We start from the raw sequence: 25,165 nt of genomic DNA, 5'->3' as shown, positions 1-25,165 counted from the left end.
AATCCATTTGAATTTGCAGTTAAAAGTCTCAGCCGACATTTAATATCAAATGCATGTAACCCCAATTTACAACTGCCCAACTGAGCCCTTAGAAGAAAAGTTATGATCAACCTAGACAGCATATTCAAAAGCAGAGACATTACTTTGTCAACTAAGGTCCATCTAGTCAAGGCTATGGTTTTTCCTGTGGTCATGTATGGATGCGAGAGTTGGACTGTGAAGAAGGCTGAGCACTGAAGAATTGATGCTTTTGAACTGTGGTGTTAGAGAAGACTCTTGAGAGTCCCTTGGACTGCAAAGAGATCCAACCAGTCCATTCTGAAGGAGATCAACCCTGGGATTTCTTTGGAAGGAATGATGCTAAAGCTGAAACTCCAGTACTTTGGCCACCTCATGCGAAGAGTTGACTCATTGGAAAAGACTTTGATGCTGGGAGGGATTGGGGGCAGGAGGAGAAGGGGACGACAGAGCATGAGATGGCTGGATGGCATCACGGACTCGATGGACGTGAGTCTGAGTGAACTCCGGGAGTTGGTGATGGACAGGGAGGCCTGGCATGCTGCGATTCATGGGGTCACAAAGAGTCAGACACGACTGAGCGATTGAACTGAACTGAGCCCAGTTAACTCACAGAATCCTAACAAATTATGGTTAGCCTCTAAATTCTGCGGTGGTTTTTGTATGAACTTACCATAACGACATCCTTTTTTTCCTAACAAACCCGAAGCTTAGAGTTGACATCTCAAGGTCACAGAATGAGTAGTCTGTGGTTGCTTGAACCCACAGATGTGGACTACAGTAGGGAGGGCCTACTGTAAACTTATATTCAAATTTTTGACCCCAGAATTGATCAAGGGTCACCCATATTTAGGGGCAAGGCATTTGGAAGGTATAAAAAATCTGGTTTCAGTCTAGCCGTGTGACACTGAGCAATTATCTCTGCAGACATACAATGGTTCGTGTCATTTCGGTTAAAGACTGTTGTGGTCATGGAGCCATCAGTTACTGCAGCTGTGCCTAAAGGTGCATCCTAATAAGATTCGGTTCGGAGAAAAACAGGATTATAGACCCTAGAAAGTTAAGGTACATATCAAGAGAATGATTTCATTAAGCCCAGATTCTCATATTACCTCATACATAAAAAAGAGCTAAGTTAATTTGACATTTTGTTTCTTTAATCAGCAGTAATATTTTCACGTTCAACTACCTGTTTTTTTTTCTTTTGCACACTCTCCTACACATCTGTACGCCTTACCTCTTCAGAACAGTCACTCGCAGATATCTGAGAGGCCATCTCCACAGCTTAAGTCCTCAGCCAGTGAGCTGAATAAAAGGTAATTTCCTACTTCTAGGCTGTGGGGGGTTTTGTTTTGTTTTGTTTTTTTCAGTCCACACCCTCTCTGAAGATAATCTTTGTAAGGAAAAAAACGGGTCAAATTAACTCCTACCAATACGTCACAGTCGTGGCGAGTGTTTAATTAGACAATGATGAGGAAATCCTTTGGAAACTATAAAATACTGTAAAGTACGTACATACACAATGTCCCAAATGTAGAGAAAAGCTGACTTAACATTGACGTTTTTACCTCACCTCACCAAAAAAAGTTTTTCTGTTTTCAGGTGAGTAAGTTTTGTAAAAAAACAAACAAACAAACAAAAAAACTCTACCAGAACTTAGCTACTTTGCAATCGAGAAACGCGAAACCCTGAAAGGCGCACTAAAGCCACCCAGAAGCAAACCGCAGAATCTGGACTATTTATCCCGCGGCAGACGCTACACACTTTGGGCGTGGTAACGCTGTCTCGTGAATGAAGGACTTGCCGCGAGTTTACCCAAAAGCCACGCTTAACATGGCTGCCAGGCCTGGACGCCCGAGCCTCACACCCAACATGGGCAAAGGGAATGGGCCAAGCCCCGGATGCCCACATTCCGGAAGTGGCCGAGGGGCGGCGGAAGCGGAAGTGTCGCGGCGTTGGGGTCCGCGGGAAGTGTTTGTCGCGTTTCTCCCTCCCCCTTCACCAGTACAACAAACGGAGGGCTGACATAGGTGAGGCGGCGGGCTGGTGGGCATGGGGCGGTTGGCGAACTACAGAGCCCAGGGTGCGTACAGCGGGTGGAGGCGGCTGGATCGGGCTCTAGGGCCCTCGACCGGTTGGGCTCTCGGTCTCCGGCCCCTTTCGGGCCTAGAGCTCCTCGAAAAGCCGGGCTTGGGTTTGTGGTGGATTGGGTTTGTAGTGGTTGGTCTTCGAGGGCCTGGTGGCGGCGTTTGCCACCTTGCCTGAACTTTGCCCAAGATCCCAGTACATAGCACTGTCTATGAAACAGGATTTCCTGAACAAAGTGGGAGTTCTGGCCTGGCCAACTTCTGGGACCCCGTCGTACTCTGGGCGTCACAAATTCCACGATTTTAATGTTAAGTCAGTGTTTTAACCTGTGAATTAAAGCCTGTAGTCAGCTTACTGCGGGGATTATCCGAGCAGGACGCAGTGAATACATCTGTAGAGGCGGCCAACCGGGGGATAGGGAGCCCGGAGTTCTAGTGTTACCTCGTCCACCGACTCACTCTGACCTTGCCCATGTCCATTACCTTCTCTGTGGCACGGCTTACATATCTGTAAAATGAGGGTGTTGGGTGCGTTTGATGCCCCTCCGAGCTCAAAAGTCAGAATCTCAACTCCCTTTTAAGGAGTCTTTCCTTAGAAACACGCCTGAAAGCCTCTCTTTTCTGCATTTTTGGTTAACCAGGAGATGACTTATCAGAAGTGTCTACCATATTTGTTTCCAGACACCAAGCCAACCAAGGGCACCTGGGTAATTAGGAAGGTTGCTGTGTTTCCTGTGCGCTGAAAAGCTCTGTCCTGAAGACTTTGTTTTTTGAACCTATATCAGCAGTGTAAAACACGCAAATGTGAAAAACAGACCTTTGTCTTAAAACTGCTCCTAAATTGCTGGTTTACTTACTTAGGGCAAATACCTTCCTTTCTCTGGACTGGAGATTTCTCATCAGACAAATGAATTAGTTAGATTAGGTCACAGGCTCTTAATCCCCTTTCTCATACTCTGCAGGCTGAGCGGTAAAGAACACTCCTGCCAATGCAGGAAACGCAGATTCGATCCCTTGGTCAGGAAGATCCGTTGGAAAAGGAAATGGCAACCCACTCTAGTATTCTTTCTTGCCTGGGAAATCCCATGGACAGAGGAGCATTGCAGGCTACAGTCCATGGGGTCGCAAAGAGTCCCGCAGGACTTAGTGACTAAACAACTAAACAACAACTGTGCAAATGAAGAATAAAATAATAACTATAGATGCATGATTTTCTGGGGGAAGGGAAAGGTGAGATATGGAGGGTGCATATTATGTAGCCATATAGATAGAAAAATCTGTGTTTCTAATTTTTAAATCTCATTTTTTACTATTACTGGTCTAGGCTCTTTCTCTTTAAAATTTGTTGTGCTGTGATTCATATGTCCTCTTTGCGTAAACTTTTGTGTGTGTTTGTTTAAATGACTGTGTCCCTGGAAGTACACTCTTTAGTTAAAAAAAAAAAAAAGATACTAAGATATAGAAAAAGAGAAAAAGGAAAAGCCAGAATATAATAATGTGACATAGTGAAATAAAACTGGACTTGAGTTAAAGATACAGACAGCACCGGTACTGGTACCTTGTTACAGCACTGATACTTTCTGGCAAGCCAGCTTACCTCTCTGGTTCTCACTTTCCTTATCTGGAAAATGAAAGATTCGACTGGATGATTCCTAGATGTTTTCAGCACTGTACTTCTGTTTTTCTCATTTGTTTGTTTTTTATCTGAGCAACTTGGTGGATGTGGTGCAGCATTTCTTTAGGCAGGAGAGGCTGTTCTAGGTGGTAGACGGAAGATCTATGAGGAATGGTATCAGATTAAGTGACATACAGTATTACTTTGATATGAGCAAACTGAAGCCAAAACAACAACAACTAAAGAAAGGTGTTAGAAACCTAAGGGGCAGAGGAGCCCTTGACAGTGGAGCTTCACGGGAGGAAAGGCTTTGTCACTACATAGCACCTAGTAGGCAATAAAAAAATAAATCAAGTGAGGGGATGGTTGGATGGATGGATAGATTGATAATAGCAAGTTTTAAAAAAGGAGTTTCTCCAAAAAATTGTTATTAATTAGATACAGAGTGGGAAATTGATTCAGTATTGTGAAAGTCCAATAAAAGTAGAGGTCCCTAAGTTGTCTAATTAATTGTAAGATAAGTCAGTTTATCTCTTCCTTATAAAGTATGTTAGTAAGAAACAAACATGTACCTTGGAAGGTCCAGTGTGATCTGAGGAAGAGAGTAATTAGAATAAGAGAGATGGAAGAAGATGTTGACAAGGTATAACAAGATTTCTAAGTTGGACATTTGGGGAGTAAAGGAGTGGATTTATGCAAGACTTTTTATAGGTATCAATGATAGAGTTGTGTACAATAAGTGTTAAAACTTCTCCAATGGGAATAGAGAATAAAAAGGGAAATGATTTTTGCAAGCAAGGAAATGTTGGTGCTCCTCAGCAAATAGTAGAAATAGCCTTGAGGGTTAAGGTTTAAAAGAGAGGGATAAATTTGGGAGCAACCAGGATGAATTAAATTAGTAGAGGATAGGTAGTCTGGCTTGGGATAGGGGGAAACTTGAACTGGCAGGTTGCAAGGAACGAAGCAGCCTAAGAAATTGAAAAGGACCTTCCTTCCCTTGTCGAGTTTCTCAAATTTAAAGAATATTCAGAAACAACTCAGACTTATTGTTAGTTAGAATGTACTTGGACCACTAAAACAAAACACTAAATGTACGTGGACCACTAAAACAAAAACGATGCTTCCTTTGGCTAAAGTCTGCTACACAGCTTTTACAGGATGACTGTAGAGACTGAGGGCTTCTGTAGGCTATTGTGTGGGAATCAAATTAGATGGACCACGGGCTCTAATTTGTGAAGGAGGGTGTGGTCAGCAGCAGTTTTATCAGAGCATCAAGAAGTGCGTCTCCAAGCACTGGGGCATAGTTCTGGAATGCAGCAGCCAGCTGAAGTGCAGAGGACTGACTTGATGACAGGTTATACAGTGTAGGCTGAAAAATCTGAATCCCAGCATAAACTCTGACGCTTAATATATGCCCTTGGCAAGTGACTTTTGCCCTCTGGTTTTGTTCGTCTATCTAAAAATTAAGGAACCAGGTTTGGATAGCATCCTGGTGAAGAGCTTGCATGTCTCTGTGAAGCCCCTGAAAGTATATGAGTCTCGAAGTGTTTTGTTTTTCTCTTCGGGGGATGTGCAATTGTTGTCATAGTCCCAAATGGGTTTGTGACCCACAAAAAATTAAGAACTGTGTGACTAATCTCTGAGGGACCTTTCACCTTTTAACTTTCCTTGAAAATGAGTTTTGTCATTCAGAATGACATTTCTTAGAGGTTTAGAGTCTTAGCCTCCAGAACTTGTGTGCGTGTGCTCGGTCGTGACTGACTCTTCCACCTAGGCGTGCATGCGACCCCATGGACTGCAGCCTGCCAGACTCCTCTGTCCATGGGATTTTCCAGGCAAGAATACAGGAGCGGGTTGCCATTTCCTACTCCAGGGGATCTTCCCGGCCCACAGATCAAACCCGCATCTCTTGTGTCTCCTGCATTAGCAGGTAGATTCTCTACCACTGTGCCACCCGGGAATCCCCCCCAAATAACACCTGTTGCTGCAGATAATAGTCTCTATATATTTGTACTCGTTATTTATACTCACCTCTCCTTACCGTCCATAACTCCTCTGCTAAACTTGTTCCTGCTGCTGCTGCTGCTAAGTTGCTTCAGTCGTGTCCAACTCTGTGCAACCCCGTAGATGGCAGCCCATCAGGCTCCACCATTCCTGGGATTCTCCAGGCAAGAACACTGGAGTGGGTTGCCATTTCCTCCTCCAATGCATGAAAGTGAAAAGTCAAAGTGAAGTCGCTCAGTCGTATCCGACTCTTAGCGACCCCATGGACTGCAGCCTACCAGGTTCCTCTGTCGATGGGATTTTCCAGGCAAGAGTGCTGGAGTGGGGTGCCATTGCCTTCTCCGAACTTGTTCCTATGTGTCATCTTTATCTACTGCTGATAACTGGAATTTCCCTCTTTTCCCCTTTCAGCCTATTGCTGCTTTGGACCGCTCCTACCTTGCTGAGTTTCTCAGGTGACAAGTGGTGATATTTTGGAGAGAAGGGTAGGAGGAAACCAAGACATAGAAGGCTAGTTGTCGTAGTTTTCTGTTGCCACCTGCTTTTATCCTTCATTCCACTGAAAGACAAGCAGTAGAGAGAGAGAGTGCACATATAAGAGAGACTTCATCATCACTAGGTCTCTGTGTCTTTCATAGTGTTTTCTTCTCAAACAGTGATACCAGGCCTATGTACTTAGTGCTTGGGATTAAATGCTCTCAGCATAGTCTAGTCATGTATTTCACTCAAGTGATGATGAAGCCAGCTTCAGTTGAAACAGTTGTGTGGGGTGTTTTGGTTGATGTTGTTTGTTTTTAATAGAGTTTGAGTAGTGGTGAGGGAGAAGAATTGAGTCCTTGAAGAAGTCTTTAGTAGTGCCAGGGGCACTACTGGGGCTGGAGAGGACTTGGTGATTCCTAGGTGTGGGTCCTGAGCTGTTAAAGCCCCTAGGTAGAAGATGGAAGTCTTATCCTCTACCCCAGTGTTCATCTCCATGAGTCCCTTCCCCACTGAAGGCTTGTAGCAGGGGCATCACTACTCCACTTGCTGACAAATAAGTAGCTCTGTGACCAAGTTTTCAATTCGAGACTTGATATGGGAACTATATATACAATTTCACCTAAAGTTTTGTTACAGTCCTAGTAACTTAGGCTCTTTGGTAGTTAGTGTTAATGCATATTAGGTTAAATGGATCTTTGTGGGCTTGCTGGAGACCTAACCTGACCTTTCTGTAATGTTGTATAATTTCATATCTGTGAGTAAATATTTTTCTGAGTTCTAAATGAGGGAAATTTATATAAACTCTGTGATATTTAAGGAGCAGTCTGTTTGTTTAAAATTGCAAGTGTATGTTGTGCACTAGAGCTACGATATCTGATTCACACAAAACCTCACTATTGCGAAATAAGGAGCGATAAAAAGTAGAATCATAAGATGAGGGTAGCAGATCTACACCGCTTAGTAAAAGGAGGCTGAAGAGCCAAGAAAGATTTTTACTTAAAGCATGAAGTCAAGAACATGGTATCCATGAATGATCTAGAGTTAGCAAAGGTGAGGGCATAAAGGGTGAAGCATGTGCTAAATAACGTAACTGGAGAATTAATCCATGGTTGGACTGGTCTGTACTGATTAATAGTCTTGCCAGCGTATTTGAATGCCTCAGGGTAGCTATTTTGTGTTCTTATTAGAGTGTGATTATATTTTTGCCAGGGTTACAGGCTTGTTGCTGAGATCATTGAGTGCTGTTGTGGCAAATAGAATGCTCATAAGAGCATGAAATGGTTCTTAGGAGCCTTGCTGCTGAACACATATGGAAGAATGGAAAGACTGATGGATAGTTACACAGCAGATGTATGATTTACTGTGAACGAGGGCTTGTCATCACCCAGTGGCATGAGATTGAGATTCTTTTTCCTTTTCCTGGCAGAGACACAATCAGTAAAATACTATCCAGGCTGCTATGGGAGAAGCATATGTTAGTGAAGTATCACAGGGGCCTCAGAAGAGCGGTTTAGTAGGAGACACTTTCTCAGAGAACCTAACGTTTAAACTAGATTTTGAAGGCAGAATAATGCCTTTCTAGCAAAAAAGAAAAAGAAAGGGAAAGGAAGGACTTTCTGGCCAGAGTTAGTAGCTTATTGGGAATAAAAGATGAATGTGAAATAAATGCATGAACTGAGATTGGTGTGGCTGGAATGAGCAAGTGGTAAAAATGGAAAAATTAGATTGGAAAGGTGCTTGATCAGATTGGAAACATTTTATGCTCTGGAAACTAGGATTTCTTGTAGGCTGATTTGGTTTCTGTTTGATCATGTGTATATATTTCTTTAAAAACAAATTCAGTGAACTATAGCTCATGTACCTACTCTGTAGAATTCCTTCAAGCCATAGTACTAAGTGCATGTTGATATTAATCTACCCACAATTCTAAACATTTATTTCTTTGGTTTTCCAGGCCATAGCTGATTAGAAGCAGCAAATTAAGAGGTTAGTGTGTGTGTTTGGGTGGTGTGCAGAGAGAAGCAAGCATCCTGACACCTGCCATAATTCACAGTGCATAACCGTTCAGTGAGAGAAGAGACCAGAGCATACACACACATGCACACACAAAAATATAAGAATTCACTTAGCCTTGTAGCTTTCTCCCATCTGCTGAAGCAAAGGAGCCCCAGGAACTCCATATAGTTCACTAATCCCTGAGAATATATTGTAGAATATCATGTATATTCATATTGATCACTTCAGGTCATCAAGAAAAGGTGATGGATTTATTGACTCATCTCTGTAAGAAAATGGAAGCACGTGGTCCACTTTACAAACTGTTGGTAGTACCAGTATAATTAAGAAAAAACAGTGGTGCATGAAAGGGAGCAAACACTGTAAATGAGAGACTGACAGATTTGCAGCAGCAATTCTTTGCATCACTGTAACATGATTAAGCTCTGAACTCTAGAGTTCTCTCACTTTGAGCCCAGCTAATTTTTCAGAATTTTACCAGAGATAATTGATAATACTATTTAAATGACACTATTATTCTTGTCTGAGGGGTCCCATGGACAGAGAAGTCTGGTGGGCTGCAGTCCATGGGGGTCACAAGAGACCACATGGACATGACTGACCAAGCACAGTCAATATTCAGTAGTAGAACAGTTCAGTAAATTTTGCTATATTCACTTTCTATTCAAATTCAGTTACTAAAAAATAGGATTTTAATAGCACAGGAAAATTTTCTCATGTTGAGTGACTGTTGTACATGAATAGGTAAAACTATATATATGAGCTCAACTAGGTTAAAATATGCACAGAAAAAATGATTAGAAGGAAATACACTGGTTGCCTTGAGTGGTATAACTTTTCTACATCTTTATACTTTTCTATACAGACTTTCTATAATGAGCATACAGTAACTTTATAATCAGAAAATAATAAAGATTTTATTTAAAAAAATGACACTGTTTTCACATAGTTCCCTCTTAACTTGACCTACGAAATAAAACAAACCTCTAGGCGGAAGTTCGCTCATCTGACTTTTATCTCTTTTCCCCGCTCCGTTCTTCCTCCTTTCTCCCTCTCATCCCCTCCTCCTTCCCACAAACACACAAACAATACATACATTTAGTACAAAAGTGAATTGCTCCTTAATATATATGGGAGAGAGAGAGGAAAAAGGGTAGTTTTATTCTTCTTCTGAAGTTGCATATAAAATTAAGCAGTTTTTTTTGTTTGTTTGTTTTTTGTGGAAAAGGTTGTTATTATTATTATTTTTTAATTAAATTCTTAAATGGATATGTGACCCACTGGTGGAATCGGATTCCCACACTTTATTGGTGGGAGAATGAAAAATTTAAACAGTGGTTCCAAGTTCATAGAAATAATCTGGGGCTGACCCAGGACTAGAATCTTAGAGTCTTCTACTTTCTGCTGTGTTAAGGGCAATCCTAGAATCATAAGCACCTGTATCTGGTTTATTGATCTTACCTTACACACAGGAGAAATTGAGTGAATTAGCTAGGAAGCAACAGTACAAATAGAATTCAGGAACTCCCTATTCTTTGGATTTTTGCTCATTCTAAATAATTAGTTTTTACCTTTACTTCTCTTCAGAAAAAAAGACATTCTGTGCCTTTTGTGTAATATTTTTGTTAATTTGAATGTAGCCTGTATCATTGTAATAGCACAACTGTTGTGTCTGTATTCTAGAATAGACATTGTTTTACCTATGTTTTATAAGGATAATTTCTGTCTGGGTTTGGCGTGTTTTAGTCTCCTCTAATCACTGGTTGCTTTCAGGTGCTCTGAAGTCAAGTAACCAAGAGGGGAGATTTGCTCTTTGATCCTGGAGCTAACACAGCAATGGGTCCACGAAAGAAAAGTGTTAAAACGTGTCTCACGAATAATGAAATTCTTGAGGAAGCAGTATCCGATGAAACAAAGGACTATATGAATCAACTTTCACATGAAGTGCTTTGCCATATTTTTAGGTAAGGTTTTGTTTGGATTTTCACCTACCTGGAATTTATAGGTAGAAGCAAATCCTAGAGCTGTCTGTCCAGTGTGGTAGTCACTAACTACATGTGGTGTTTAAATTAAAGACCTGGTATGGCTAGTGGCTACTGTATAGGATGGCACAGACAGTGAAGAACTTTGCTTTGTTGCAGAAAGTTCTGTTGGGCAGACATTATCTAGACTGTTAACATTCCAGGCTTCTTAGAATTCTTACTGACTGATAGATTTGTTGACTTTTATTATTACAGTACCATTTGTGTACAGCATAAGACAGTGTTTCTGACTTTTTGATTACAGTCCACAGTAAGAAGCCCCACATTCCACAGTAAGATCAACATATATGTAAGTAAATGGAAAAAAAAGTTTTGTGAAATAATAACCCCCCTATGCAGTGTACACATTAAGATTGTTTTGACAAATTTTTTTCAAAACCTTTTTTTAAAAATTATATTTTTATCTAAACTGTACTTAACAAGTGTTACAAAAACCAGAAACAAATCCAAAAAGACAACCAAAAAACTCTGTCATTATAATTTCTCCTGCTCTCTTCTTTCATTATTACTCAAATAAACACATCCTAACATACTTTGTCTCCTGGTTGAGAGATCAGAGTTTGACTCTTGAGTCTCATTTGCTAGCTGTGGACCAATGATAGATATAAAGATGTTATTATGAGGATTCAGTGAGATAATTATTTTTTTAATTTAATTTTTAAATTGAAGGATAATTGCTTTACAGAATTTTGTTTTCTGTCAAACATCAACATGAATCAGCCATAGATATATGTATGTCCCCTCTCTCTTGAACCTCCCTCCCATCTGAGATAATTGTTTTAAAGTACTTTATACACTGCATGACACAAAACATTAGTGATTATGATTTTGTTGTGCCTTTTTTCATATTACTACATGGCCTTTATCATTTTAGTCACTGCTTTCTATTCCACTGACTATGATGTAATTACCTTTATTCTTGTATTTCATCTGGATTACTTCCAATTTTTCTCTTAAATAATGCAATTAACTTCTCTAAACATTAGAATTTTTCATTATTTTAGATTATTTACTTAGGGGAAATTTCCACATACGAAGTTCCTAGAAAGGTTTTCAATATATAAAAAACTATTAAATATTTGCAGATTATATAAAATAGTGATAGAGTTACTTTGGGAACCATAGGCACTTCATTTCTTTCAGTATGAATTTGTCTCAGTCTTTATCTTCTGCAGTTTGTTATTCTGTCAGTGTAGTTTTTGTTCAGTTCTGTCTGATAATAGAAGGCCCAATAAATCAACCTTTTAATAAAAAACTAGCAAGATGATAGTAAAGTTAATCTGGCAGGAAAAATCCTGTAGCCAAAATTTTCCAGAAATAGTCTGACCCTAGCAGATGTTTTCTAAAGTATAAAATAATTAAAGATTTGATATGGGAGAAGATAGCCAGCCAGTTGGGTAAAACAGACTCCATATGTGGATTCAAATATATGTGGGGATCCGGTTTATGACAAACTAGGTATTCACATCAGTGAGGAAAAGCTGAGTGGATTATTCAGTGATGATGTCACAGCCTAAAAACTGTTTGAAGAAAATAATAAAACATGTTCTTTTCTGACAGCTGTGTTCTTTTTATAAAGTTAATTAATTTTAATTGGAAACTAATTACTTTACAATATTGAGGTGGTTTTTGCCATTCATTGACATGAATCAGCCATGGGTGTACGTGCTGACAACTGTATTCTAAATGTTTCAGTGAATTAAACAATGAAGCTATTGAAATTCTACAGGAGAGGATAGGTAAATTGGTTTCTAGGGATTTGTGTTTGTTGTTTGTTGACTAATGATAGGACATATTATGAACAAATTTGATCATATTTTAAATTGATAGTGGATTCGATTTTGCAGTTCAAACAGAATATGGGGGTAGAAGGAGTGGGATCAAGTAGGAGGATCTACCCTAGTTTTTATGAAAAAAACATGCACCAGATTGGCAGAATGTAGTGATAACTGTGAACTAAGCTGAGTGCTTGAATTTGGTCTGAGATGTTTATTCTAAAAATAAACATTTATTTTTTAGGCTTCTAAAGTTTTTATTTGAAGATTCTTTTTGTAGCCCTGTACTAACTGTTTAGCATATTTTCATGAAATAAGAAAAACTATGGTTTCCTTAAAAGAAACCCAATCTTTTTGTACCTGCCATGTTAAACACATCTTTTCTAAAACATGTTTGTTCTGTCTTTTGAACTCCAGCTTTTTGACCATGTATCTGTGGAGTAAAAATACATTGTTTATCTAACCTTCATAATATTACTAATGTTTCTATTTCAAGGGAGTGTAATATTAAATAATATTAACTAAGGTAAATGCTTTGGTTAAAAATTAGTGATATGGGGGAAAATTTTAGTGGCAAAAGTTGATTTAGAAAACAAATTCAGTTTTTCATTGTTTATAAAATGCATAGTAATGTAGTTTCTGAAAAATTTCCTCATATCTGAGAAATAGAAACTGTAGATTAAGTTGGCAATAATTTTTTTTTTGTAGAAAATTTGACTTTATTTTATTCACTTTATTTAAATAGTTATAAAGGAGAAAGCACAGAGAAGGCATTGGCACCCCACTCTAGTACTCTTGCCTAGAAAATCCCATGGATGGAGGCGCCTGGTGGGCTGCAGTCCGTGGGGTCGTTAGGAGTCAGACACGACTGAGCGACTTCACTTTGACTTTCACTTTCATGCATTGGAGAAGGAAATGGCAACCCACTCCAGTGTTCTTGCCTGGAGAATCCCAGGGACGGGGAAGCCTGGTGGGCTGCCATCTATGGGGTCGCACAGAGTCGGACACGACTGAAGCCACTTAGCAGCAGCAGCAGCAAAGGAGAAAGCAAAGGGGCCAGATATAGGGGGGAAAAATAGAGCAGAGAAATATTCAGCAGGCATATTTGGACTTTCTTTAGAATTAGCTTAATTTTTAGGAAATAGATGTACCTGTTGACATCCATGCCCTTCCTCTCTCTTATCTGTTAACTTTTTTTTCTGGTTAGCTTTTTGATGAATTTCACTACTTGTAAAGTGGAATAATGGTAGCACCTACTATATCAATTAGAGTTTTAGCAGAAAGCAAGGTATGCTTGGCTGGAATTTGAAGATAATGAAGTAATCATTCAGAGAAGTGTAGGTAGGGTTAAGAGAACATGTAAGAAATGTTAAAGAATTCATTCAGCTAAGGGATTAGCAATAGCATAAAGCTTTTGCCCTGCCTTGCACTGGCCAGTCAGTTCATAAAGGGATGGGTGGGGGGCTGGGGAACACAGCAGAACAGAGAAGGGAAGAAAAAGGATTGCGGGAGGGCTGTGTTGCAAACAGGAAAAGAACCTAGCTTGCAAAGTTGTGAAATGAAACAGTGGCTATAGTACAGTGTCTGTGATGCAACACCAGGTCAATAAAGAGGAGCTTTACCTTTTTTTCTTTTCCCTTAAATTAACCTAGGTCTGTTGAGAAAGAGAGATGAGATTTTTCTGATCTCTCAAAATATATAATATATTTGTATTACTGGAAACAGAACAAAAGTAGAGGTTAGTTGAAAAGTTTCATGAAGGAAGCAGATAACAGGGGAGGTTAGAAAAAGAAAATTGTAATTCAGATGAGTTTATGCTTATGCAGTACTTAAAGAACATGTGATTAAAAGGTAAAAGATCTAGGGAAAAAGGTACACTGTAAACTTAGTATACAGATCCGTTGATAAAGAAGATAGTAGAGATTCTTTGTGGTGGTGAACGGGACCAGAGAGGAATATTTTTAGCCACGTTAGGAAATGGATTCTATAAAACTATAAAATAATATAGGTTAGGTTTAAATTAATCATTTCTCTCTAATCTTTTTTACATTCCCATATCACCATATCTTGAAATGAATGTACTGACCTTTTTTTTTCTTTTAGATTTTCTTTGTTCTTATAAGGAGAAAGGCAGAATTTATACAATGCTATATGGAGGGAGCTCAACACTTTCTTTGGATGCTTAAGTATTTGCTGATTTTTTTTTTTTTTTAGGTAAAATCCTATGTATTTATATTAATCTTAAAACCTGGTGAATATTCCTAGGGTCTTATTTTACTTTAGAGGCAGGAGAATGGAGGAAGGGAAAAAATAACCTGTCAGTTAGATGAAGTAATTACCCACTTGATAAATCCGGGTTTCTTTCTCTTACAAAGGTACCTCCCCCTGCAGGATATCATGTGTATGGAGTGTCTTTCCCGGAAGCTAAAGGAAGCAGTCACCCTATATCTGAGAGTTGTGAGGGTTGTAGATCTCTGTGCAGGGCGATGGTGGGAATACATGCCAAGTGGTAAGTAAATTTAGCCTGTAATATACAGTGGAGCCCCACTGGAAACTCCTAATAGTGTTCCCATCAAAAGTTACTTGTTGCTTTGGGATAGTCTAACACTTTTAGAAGGTCTATACTAGATCTTGGAATTTTCTCAAATTATGCATTGGCCTTTCACGTGAAGAACTCAAAAAAGTTAGTAGCCTAACCATAACAAATAGACCTCAGGTAAAGAGACCACTGGAAAAAGTCAATGACTTTAGTTAAGCGGAGCACACCTAAAAGGGAAGAATTAATATTAAGGGCTAATCAGGCTTCTTTTCAGTTAACAGCAGTCCTTTAATAACTCCACTTTAATGCTTAGCAATTTTGAGTGTCTTTTTAAACTACCTTTGATCAACAGTATTCACATTCTGATATTTTGAAAATGTGATGAAGCCATCATGCTGGGCAGAGTGGAGTGGTGGGGAGCTTAATAGAAGTGAAGGGCTGAGGAGATTATTGTCTTGCTCTGTTCTGTTATGAGGAACAGAACAGACTGCCTCTGAAATACTGAGATGTTGTACAGTTTGGGTTGCTACATAGCCTTTCAAGAGTTCATCAGTCAGCTGATAATTTTGTCACTTGATCAGAGTTATCACTCTATCTTTTTTGAAGAACACTGCAAAGACTTGAGGCTAGAACCTAGCTTGGTGTGATGTTTATCTTCAGATGCTTTAAAGAAACTGTTGTAAGGGAAGAGGATTTATCATATTGCAGAGATAGAGAAAAGAAAAAATTAGGGGCAATGTGAAAAGGACTGTTACTTGTTTTATTAGATTTGCTTTAACAGAGGTTAGGCCAGGAGGAATTGTGGAGATGGGATTAATGCACTAAAGAGACAGGATAGCAGAGCTCCCATGTGGTGCAGTCTTCCAGTGAAAATCTCTGCCCCTTATCGAACTAGAGAAGAATGTGTTTTTACATTGCTGGCTTCTTTTAGACTGATAAATACCTGTGATAAGTAAATACCTGTGACAGAGAACTACCTATGAGCCCAAGGCTTACATCAGTGTAACAAATGTAAAAAAGTGAAATCGAAAGTCTCTAGCCTAGAATAAGATCTCACTAAACAATGTCAGACTTTATTTTTTGGGGCTCCAAAATCACTGCAGATGGTGACTGCAGCCATGAAATTAAAAGACGCTTACTCCTTGGAAGAAAAGTTATGACCAACCTAGATAGCATATTCAGAAGCAGAGACATTACTTTGCCGACGAAGGTCCGTCTAGTCAAGGCTGTGGTTTTTCCAGTAGTCATGTATGGATGTGAGAGTTGGACTGTGAAGAAGGCTCAGCGCTGAAGAATTGATGCTTTTGAACTGTGGTGTTGGAGAAGACTCTTGAGAGTCCCTTGGACTGCAAAGAGATCCAACCAGTCCATTCTGAAGGAGATCAACCCTGGGATTTCTTTGGAAGGAATGATGAAACTGCTGAAACTCCAGTACTTTGGCTACCTCATGCGAAGAGTTGACTCATTGGAAAAGACTCTGATGCTGGGAGGGATTGGGGGCAGGAGGAGAAGGGGACGACCAAGGATGAGATGGCTGGATGGCATCACTGACTCAATGGACGTGAATCTGAGTGAACTCTGGGAGTTGGTGATGGACAGGGAGGCCTGGCATGCTGCAATTCATGGGGTCTCAAAGAGTCGGACACGACTGAGCGACTGAACTGAACTGAACTGAACCCTGCTTTGCTAGTGCCAGTTGAGTCTAGTCTCTGGAGTTTATACCCTGATTCTCTCTATAATACTGCTAAGTAAGGTTTTTATATAGCATTATATGGTTTACCTATGTGATATTCTTGGACTCTCCTACCAAATGTGTAAAGGTGGAACTTTACCCATTCTTGGGTGGGAGGCAATGTGTAATATACAACAAAAGAGGTTGGCCATTGGCAAAGGTAATGTTCATTTTTTATATTTTTAAATGGGGTGATAAACTTTTTCATTGGGTTGTGAGAGTAGATATGTGAAATGATTAACACGTTGAATGGCTTAGTCAGTAGAGTTACTATACAGAACAATAATGAGGACTGTTACAATTAGAGAGGCCAGGTAATCTCCGAGGTCCCTTCTTAATCTTCATTATTTGTGAATTTGGAGTTTACACAGCATCTTGACTAGCCCTGTACGACTAGAACAACTTTTGAAAACTGTAGTAAGACTTAATGGTTTGGAAATTTTTATTCTTAAAAATTATTAATTTTATTTATTATTAGTGAATAAACAGTTGCCTTACTGATGGCCTCCATTAAAAACAAAAATTAAGATACTTATCTCTTTACTTACCAAGCACTAGCAGCTCGTACTATGGAAGTATTTCTCTCTTCCCAACCTGGTGGAGTCCCACTATGGAGCGCAACTGGCCTTTGAAATAAATAGTCTTCTGTCAGTCAGCATCCTCCTAGTTTGGACGCTTATGTTCTCTTAGCTGATTTGCATCTGTCTTGTCTAAAAGAATGAATTGTCTAAAATATCCTGGGAATGATGTTAAACACAGGATAGAGTAATTGCTGTGACATGGGTACCTAAGAGAACCCAGTTTGAGATAGGATTCCGGTTGGAACTGTGAGCTTCCTGAAAGTGGGGATCCTGTCTGTCTGATTTTAGGTCGTATGCTCTGTGGGGCATAAAGGTTTTATGGGCCAGAAAGTGCCTTCAGGGAGAGAGAGTGGTGGTCAGCTAGGTCTTCCTTGGTCCCCACCAGGTCCAGGTCGTCTGGGTTGAAAGCATGGTGTTCCTAGTTGAAGATGTCTGTTCTTTAAAAGCAGCAGCAGCAACAGCAACAAAGTAATAAAAAGCCTCAATTGTGAAGTAACAACTCAGAATAGGTGGTATTTCTAATATATTTTCTGTTCCTAAGGGAAGTATTTTCTGTTGAACCGTTTGTTCAGCTGTAATGTTAGCCTTATGAAAATTTAAAGAGGAAATCTTCTTGTTGTTAACATTTGTAAAACATATTGTAAAAATATTGTAAAAATTACAAGTGGCGATAAACTTGGCTCTAAATAGTTGTGAACTTCTTAGGCTTCACAGATTCCAGTTTTCTGACACTACTAAAGAAGATGCCAGATGTCGAACAGCTATATGGCCTTCACCCTCGATACCTTGAGAGGCGAAGGGTACGGGGCCATGAGGCTTTTAGCATTCCAGGAGTTCTGGAAGCTTTGCAGGCATGCCCAAACTTAGTGGTGAGTGCACTTGGTTGAACATTTGACATCAACTGATTAATGAAGCACTAAATTAAAAGAATGATAGAACATGTTCATGCAAATTTCATTCATAACGAATTTTTAAGTTCCACTGCATACTTAGGATCTTATGATATAGAAATAGAAGCTTTGGATGCTAAATAAAAGCCTTTCTTACGCTTGCTTTGGCATTATTTTGTAGGGTGTGGAAACTTCTCACTTGGAATTAGTAGAATCCATTTGGACATACATGCCACATGTGCATATTTTGGGGAAATTTCGTAACCGTAATGGAGCATTTCCAATTCCTCCTGAAAATAAACTGAAAATTCCTATAGGAGCCAAAATTCAAACTTTACATTTAGTTGGTGAGTACATGTTTCTTGGGTTACTTGTGACTCCTTTAAATGCCATACAGCTGAATATTAGTGGAAAGGGAATAATGGGGATTTTAGAAATAGCTTTGCTGATTGCTAATGGCAGCCGAGAGGGGTAGGATGGGGTGGGTGGTGGGAGGGAGGTTCAAGAGGGAGGGGACATATGTATACCTATGGCTGATTCATGTTGATGTGTGGCAGAAACAATATTGTAAAGCAGTTATCCTCCAATTAAAAATTTCTTTAATTTTTAATTAAATATTTTTATTTTAAAGTACATATATGAAAAAGAAAAAGAAATGCTTGTGAGACTTGCATAAAAATTGAGATTTCCCACTAAGGAGCCTTTGGGGCCAGGAGCCTGGTGGGTAGGTGAGAAAACTACTATTTCAAAATCAGTCTATTTTCATTTTAATAGACAGTTTGAGTAATTTGGAAAGTTGTTGGGCTTTTTGTTTTTGATTTTTTGAATGAGCTGGAATCTTGCCCCTGTTTTCTGATACCCACCTTTTGCTCCTAGTTCTACCCTTTAGAAGAGAGTTTAGAGAATAGTTCTCCAGTACAGCTTACTGTGATGATGGAAATGTCCTGTATTTGTAGTATCACATATGGTACCCACTGTGGCCAGTGAAACAGAAGAACTGGATATTTAAATTTTGCTGTAGTCTATCAGATAGCCACATGTAGCTAGTGGCTACTTTATTATCCTCTTCAGTTCTAGAACATGACAGAATAAAAAATCTTAGATAAAACTTAAGTTTACTTGTATCTTCTCTAAGCAGAAAACTCCCCCATTTCTTCAACCTAGAGCTTCTGGAAAACTCTGCCACTTCTCTTTTTCCCTGAGAAATGAGGAGGGAGTGGTTTTTTCCCAAAGACACCTTATTTACAGTGATCACGGTGTGCATTCTTCATCTGAATATTCTCTGAAATTGTATCCCAATAATTTCAAACCTAAGTAAATGATAAAGACAGATATTTTCTCAAATTTAATTTGTCGTCTTTGGCTTAGATTGCTGAAAGGAATTTCAGGGTTGTGGGGAGCACTCCTGTTACTATAGTCTGACCTTTAATACTGATTAAGTATTTTATTTAACTTGTACGTATTGAATATCTGCTGTGTTTCAAGCATTCTTCCAGACATTAGGGATGGTCCTGAAGAACTGGATATTTCTGAAACTGGGAAGGGAGAGCAGCAAGAATGATAAGGAGTAGGTCTTAGAATCTATTTAGATATGCAGTTATGGGAGACATGCAAAGCTCTCTAGCAGTCCTTCCCTTACAAGATGAAGGAGTGGTTCTGATGAAAGACTTAGATATCTAGTTTGAATTTGGATTTTTAGATAATAAAGGAATTCTATAATATCTGAAGTTTATAATATAAGCTCTCTAAAGTCAGAGACTGTGGTTTTATATCTATATTTTCCATGATGCCTGTCACAGTTCATTGCAAATATAAATACTTGGTAAATTTTGTTGAAATGCATTAATTCATTTGATTAATTCAACAGTTTAACACTGTGATGGTGATACAAACGTGTATAGTAAATTAATGAACATGCTGGGGAAGACAGGTAATTGTGTCCTTTGTTTATAGAATGGATTTGGGATAAAATGTGAATTGGGCATAGAATATAACTGTCTTGTCTGGGTCTGTCTCACCCTTGCTGCCCTTGGGTTTCCTAATCAGAACTACCACCATAATGGTAGATGCTAAATATACCTTTGTGAGTTTTGCATCTTGAGTCACAATCTGTACCTTACTTCTGCTTTTCTTCCTTTGGACTAATCCCCAGTAAGTACAGTGTTTACGCATAGTGCAAAGCTAAAGCTAGCTGTGCTTTTTTGGGTGGACCAGGTTAAGGAGTAATGCTTACAGTAGAATGTGCAGAATTTAGCTTTCAAAGAACCATCGATTTAAGTACTCCCAATTTTGCTTTCTCTAGTTGCTGTTGCTAGCAGGGCTTCTACTGACTCAAGGTTAAAATTATATTAAACTGATTTTGCCAGCTGTTGCTTTCTAAATGTCATCACTCCGTATCCTTGAATTTCTTTCTGAGAATTTGTCACTTTTTTGCTGTTCCTGAATCTACTGTGTTTAGACTTTTGGGCAAGTTCCTCAAACTGCGTCCTTCCATAAGAATTTTCAAGTTACCCATATTCTCTCTTCTTCCATATCTCTTGACTTATCCTTCTTCTGTACATTCCTTTTCTTTCAGAAATGGTCCTCTGCAAGTATGATTCCTGGTAACTCTTGAAGAGTTACAGAGTTAAGAGAAAAGGTTGTGTGTATAACATGTTGAAATACTTCATAAATCCCATCTTTCCATTTGCTTTTTCTAAAGAAATTACAAAGTAGTCTGTTTATTGTTTGTTTAAATTGTCCTTTACAAGCCTGTTTTATATAAGCTTAACTTCATAGGATAAACTAGGTATCTAACTATTATCTAACTAGGTAATTTGTTCTGATGAAAATATCCAGGAAGGATATATTGTCAGCTTGAAAAACAGACTGTTGAACCTGTACACAGCAAACAGTGTCTTTTAGTGGTTTTCTTTTTTCTTTTTTTGTGTATATGCTTTAGGGGTGAATGTTCCTGAAATTCCTTGTATCCCAATGCTAAGGCACCTTTACATGAAGTGGGTAAGACTCACTAAACCACAACCATTCAAAGATTTTCTTTGCATCAGTTTACGAACTTTTGTCATGAGGAACTGTGCAGGTAAGAGTCTATAGTTGTAGTGGAAATACACATATACCATTCTAAAAATATCCTAAAACAAACTGCATAGATATGATACATTGTAAGTGAAATTATATTATACTGTTACTATTTATGTTTATAACTTACCTTATGTAGGTAAATGTACTTTTTTTGTTTTAAAGACAGTAGACATATGATTTGCCTTTGACCCTTCACAGACAAAGTGTCAAAAATGTCTCTACCTATATCTTTTGGACACTTTTTATATAGGTTTGTTTTAATGAATTTTTGTATACTTTCTTTGTCTCTGGTCTCTTGATCTTTTTGCATGTAAATGTTGTCTGACTTAATATACCTGAAAGCATAAAACACTGCTTTTATGATACTACCTTTTTGTTCCAAAACCTTTAGTTTTTCTGCTGTCCTAGTGTGTCAAGTGGGAACTGTTCTGCTTCAGAGTTCATAACAATCAGAGCTGTTTTTGATACCTTATTTCAGAGTCCTTTCCAAAGTACCCCTTTTATTGTCAGGCTTGCCTACTCACTGTTCCCAAACAGCCATACGAGCTCTCACCTGAGTGTCTTCTTATTCTTGTTTTCTTGTCCGGAGGTTTAACACTTCCTTCCTCCTCTTTACTTGTACGCATCTTTTATGCAAGTTTTGCCTCATTGACTTCCTTCCTTCTCTTTTTTATGTAGTACATCAGATTTGATTTTTGTTCTTGATATGTTCTGCCTTTTTATCTTTTTATAATTATTCATGTTTTATGTCCTTGTCAGTTGTGAACTCTTTGATGGATAGGATCCTATCTTGTGATCTTCCATAACACCTAATATAATACTGGTCACATAGAGAGATGTTTAAGCCATTGAGCTATTTATTTTAATGAAGGATTAAATTTTCAACTTGCCTATTCCCCCTCAGTTATTTTCAGCTCAAAATTATTGAGACTCCAGGGAATTTAAAAAAATACTAAATCTCCAATGTTGCTGAAAAATCCTTATGCTGAATCAGTATATGGTTGACTTACTAATGGTTTTGTTTCCAATGATAAATTGTAGAGAACCAGCCACTCGGTTATCATTTTCAGACATAGAATTTATAAGTTATTAATTTCTGTTGCTGATTTGAAAAATCATCTTGGCAATTTTCATTGTTCCATTGAAATTGTTTTTCTTCAGGACCCACAAACTCCTTGAAATATGTCCCTTTAGTAACAGGCCTAGCCTCTGCCCGCAACTTGGAACATTTAGAAATGGTTCGAGTTCCTTTCCTTGGAGGTCTTATTCAGCATGTAGTTGAAGACAGTTGGAGATCAGGTATTCATTTTCCTTTAGTTACTAAATATTTTAAAAATCAGTTAAAAAATGTATTAAGCTTTATTTAGCTTTTCTACAGAGTCTTTATAAAAGAAATGCTTGTTAGTAATTTTACTTTCTATCTGGTGTATTTGATGAAGAATAAGTAACTATGAGTGTGGCTAGTATTCATTTCCTTTTTATGCAGTGTTAAACCTCAAAATGATAAGTCATGTTTTCTGGCTTGTTAATACTTACCAGTTAGTTAATAATTCATGGTATATTTGAAATCTTTCTGAGAAATGTTAACAGAAATATCCTAGTGGCTATTGCTGAGAAGAGATATTTTTTGACTTAGACAAATTAGGTCTACAAAAGAACTCAGGCATTAGAAATGTTAACCTAACATTTGTCTGATACTTTATAATATATAAAATGTTTTAAAGTTTATCAGTTGGATACTAGATCCACCCATACCGATCAGATGATGGCTTTTAAAAGAAAGATTTTACTGCCTAGCCCCCATAATTATATTTTAAATGATCATGTGTAGTAGAATGTGCTCCGTGTTAACTATCTCCTCATTTCAACAAAAAGACCAAGAAGTTTAGCTATATAGATAATTAATAGTTGGGGACACAAAATGTAGCTTTGAATGTCCAAAATGTAAATGGAAAATCATCGAGTACCATTGGTAACAAATAGATGTTATCATTAATACTGTTAAAATGAGTCAGCAGTGCGTTTTTAACATTTTGTCAGTTAATCAAGTATGGTGCAAGTGTAGTTCATTACATTGTGTGAAGGGAATGGAGACTCCCTCAAAATGAACAGTGCAATTTTTACTCCATGTCTATAGCTAACCAGATTGAAGTCAGAAAGGGAAAGAAGACCACAGTGGACTCCTTCATTAGAAGACTTAGAGAGAGGTGCCAAAAGCCAAGAATTTGCATAAACGGCCTAAAAGAGCAACAGAGACTTTCCTTCCCTAATAAGTGTTTAAGAACAACTCTCATTTTACTTAAGGAGCCAGAATATCTCACACAATAGTTAATTTCAGAAAAATCATAGATCCAAATATAAAAAATAAACTTTTTAAAGGAAAAGTTTGGAAACTGTCTTTTGTAACATTGTTGGGTAGAGATTTGTGCATCAAAAAGCATTTACCATAAAGAAAAAAATTGGTAAACGGTGCTAAATTAAAATAAAGACTATTTGTTGTTGTTCATCAAAAGGCATAAATGAGAGCTCGAGTAAAAAAGTCAAGCTACAGAGTAGGAGAAGATATTTGCAGTACAGCTATCAGATAAATACTTAAAATACAAATTAATGCTCAAAATTCTCTAAGCCAGGCTTCAACAGTACGTGATCTGTGAACTTGCAGATGTTCAAGCTGGTTTTAGAAAAGGCAGAGGAACCAGAGAGCAAATTGTCAACATCCACTTGATCATAGAAAAAGCAAGAGAGTTCCAGAAAAACATCTATTTCTGCTTTATTGACTATGCCAAAGCCTTTGACTGTGTGGATCACAATAAACTGGAAACTTCTGAAAGAGATGGGAATGCCAGACTACCAGACCTGCCTCTTGAGAAATCTCTATGCAGGTCAGGAAGTAACAGTTAGAACTGGACTCCAAATAGGAAAAGGAGTATGTCAAGGCTGTATATTGTCACCCTGCTTATTTAAATTATATGCAGAGTACATCATGAGAAACACTGGGCTGGCTGAAGCACAAGCTGGAATCAAGATTGCTGGGAGAAATATCAATAACTTCAGATATGCAGATGACACCACCCTTAGGGCAGAAAGTGAAGAAGAACTAGAAAGCCTCTTGATGAAAGTGAAAGAGGAGAGTGAAGAAGTTGGTTTAAAGCTCAACTTCAGAAAACTAAGATCATGGCATCTGGTCCCATCACTTCATGGCAAATAGATGGGGAAACAGTGGCTGACTTTATTTTTCTGGGTTCCCAAATCACTGCAGATGGTGACTGCAGCCATGAAATTAAAAGACGCTTGCTTCTTGTAAGAAAAGTTACGACCAACCTAGACAGCATATTCAAAAGCAGAGACATTACTTTGCCAACAAAAGTCGGTCTAGTCAAGGCTATAGTTTTTTCCAGTAATCATGTATGGATGTGAGAGTTGGACTATAAAGAAAGTTGGGCACTGAAGAATTGATGCTTTTGAACTGTGGTGTTGGAGAAGATTCTTGAGAGTCCCTTGGACTGCAAGGAGATCCATCCAGTCCATCCTAAAGGAGATCAGTCCTGAGTGTTCATAGAAGGACTGATATTGAAGCTGAAACTCCAGTACTTTGGCCACCTGATGTGAAGAGCTGACTCATTTGAAAAGACCCTGATGCTGGGAAAGATTGAGGGCAGGAGAAGGGGACGACAGGATGAGATGGCTGGATGGCATCATTGACTCAATGGACATGAGTTTGAGTAAACTCTGGGAATTGGTGATGGACAGGGAGGCCTGGCATGCTGCGGTACATGGGGTCACAAAGAGTTGCACATGACTGAACAACTGAACTGAACTGAAAGAATTTAAAATACGTAAATTCTAATTTATGTGTTTAGAATACAAAAAGAACTAATACTAGTGAGAAAAAGTCAGAAACGAGAGGAAAAATAGGAAAACATTTTTAGTAGAAAAGATCTTATGAAAGAGGATATCTGAATGGCCAGCAAACATGAAAATATGGTAAATTTCACTGATCATAGAGAAATGAAAATTAAAACCACAGTGTTATATACAAGCAGTAAAATGATTACACCTAAACAGTTATCACTTAAAGTGTATATAAATGCTTTACTGAAAGTGCTGTGGTCAAATGGGATGATAATTGTTCTTGTTCCTTTTTTCCTTTAACTAGGTGGTTTTCGAAATTTGCACACTATTGTTTTGGGAGCTTGTAAAAATGCACTTGAAGTAGATCTTGGTTACCTCATCATCACTGCTGCCCGTAGGTATGTTTTCTCTTCACGTTGGGTCAGAATTATGTTTTTATCTGTTTTATAAAAA

General features: G+C 38.4%; 1 protein-coding gene across 4 annotated transcripts in view; it reads left to right on the top strand.

The window, feature by feature from the left end:
• FBXO38 (F-box protein 38) overlaps positions 1,942–25,165 on the top strand; it is a 66,942-nt gene continuing 43,718 nt past the window's right edge. For 2 of the 4 annotated variants that reach the window (XM_005683138.2, XM_005683137.2), the window contains exons 1-8: positions 1,942–2,048; positions 9,994–10,184; positions 14,413–14,546; positions 17,595–17,758; positions 17,961–18,126; positions 20,721–20,858; positions 22,022–22,159; positions 25,017–25,110. In XM_005683138.2, coding sequence (XP_005683195.1) covers positions 10,057–10,184; positions 14,413–14,546; positions 17,595–17,758; positions 17,961–18,126; positions 20,721–20,858; positions 22,022–22,159; positions 25,017–25,110 — 962 coding nt within the window. In that variant the 5' untranslated portion in view covers positions 1,942–2,048; positions 9,994–10,056. Of the gene's footprint in view, positions 2,049–8,158; positions 8,191–9,993; positions 10,185–14,412; positions 14,547–17,594; positions 17,759–17,960; positions 18,127–20,720; positions 20,859–22,021; positions 22,160–25,016; positions 25,111–25,165 lie in introns of all 4 variants that reach the window. The other 2 variants (XM_005683135.3, XM_005683134.3) reach the window with 2 other exon arrangements.

The sequence above is a fragment of the Capra hircus genome, chromosome 7 (assembly GCF_001704415.2).
Source record: "Capra hircus breed San Clemente chromosome 7, ASM170441v1, whole genome shotgun sequence".
NCBI classification, from domain to species: domain Eukaryota; kingdom Metazoa; phylum Chordata; class Mammalia; order Artiodactyla; family Bovidae; genus Capra; species Capra hircus.
This window is presented reverse-complemented; position numbering and strand designations above follow the sequence as displayed.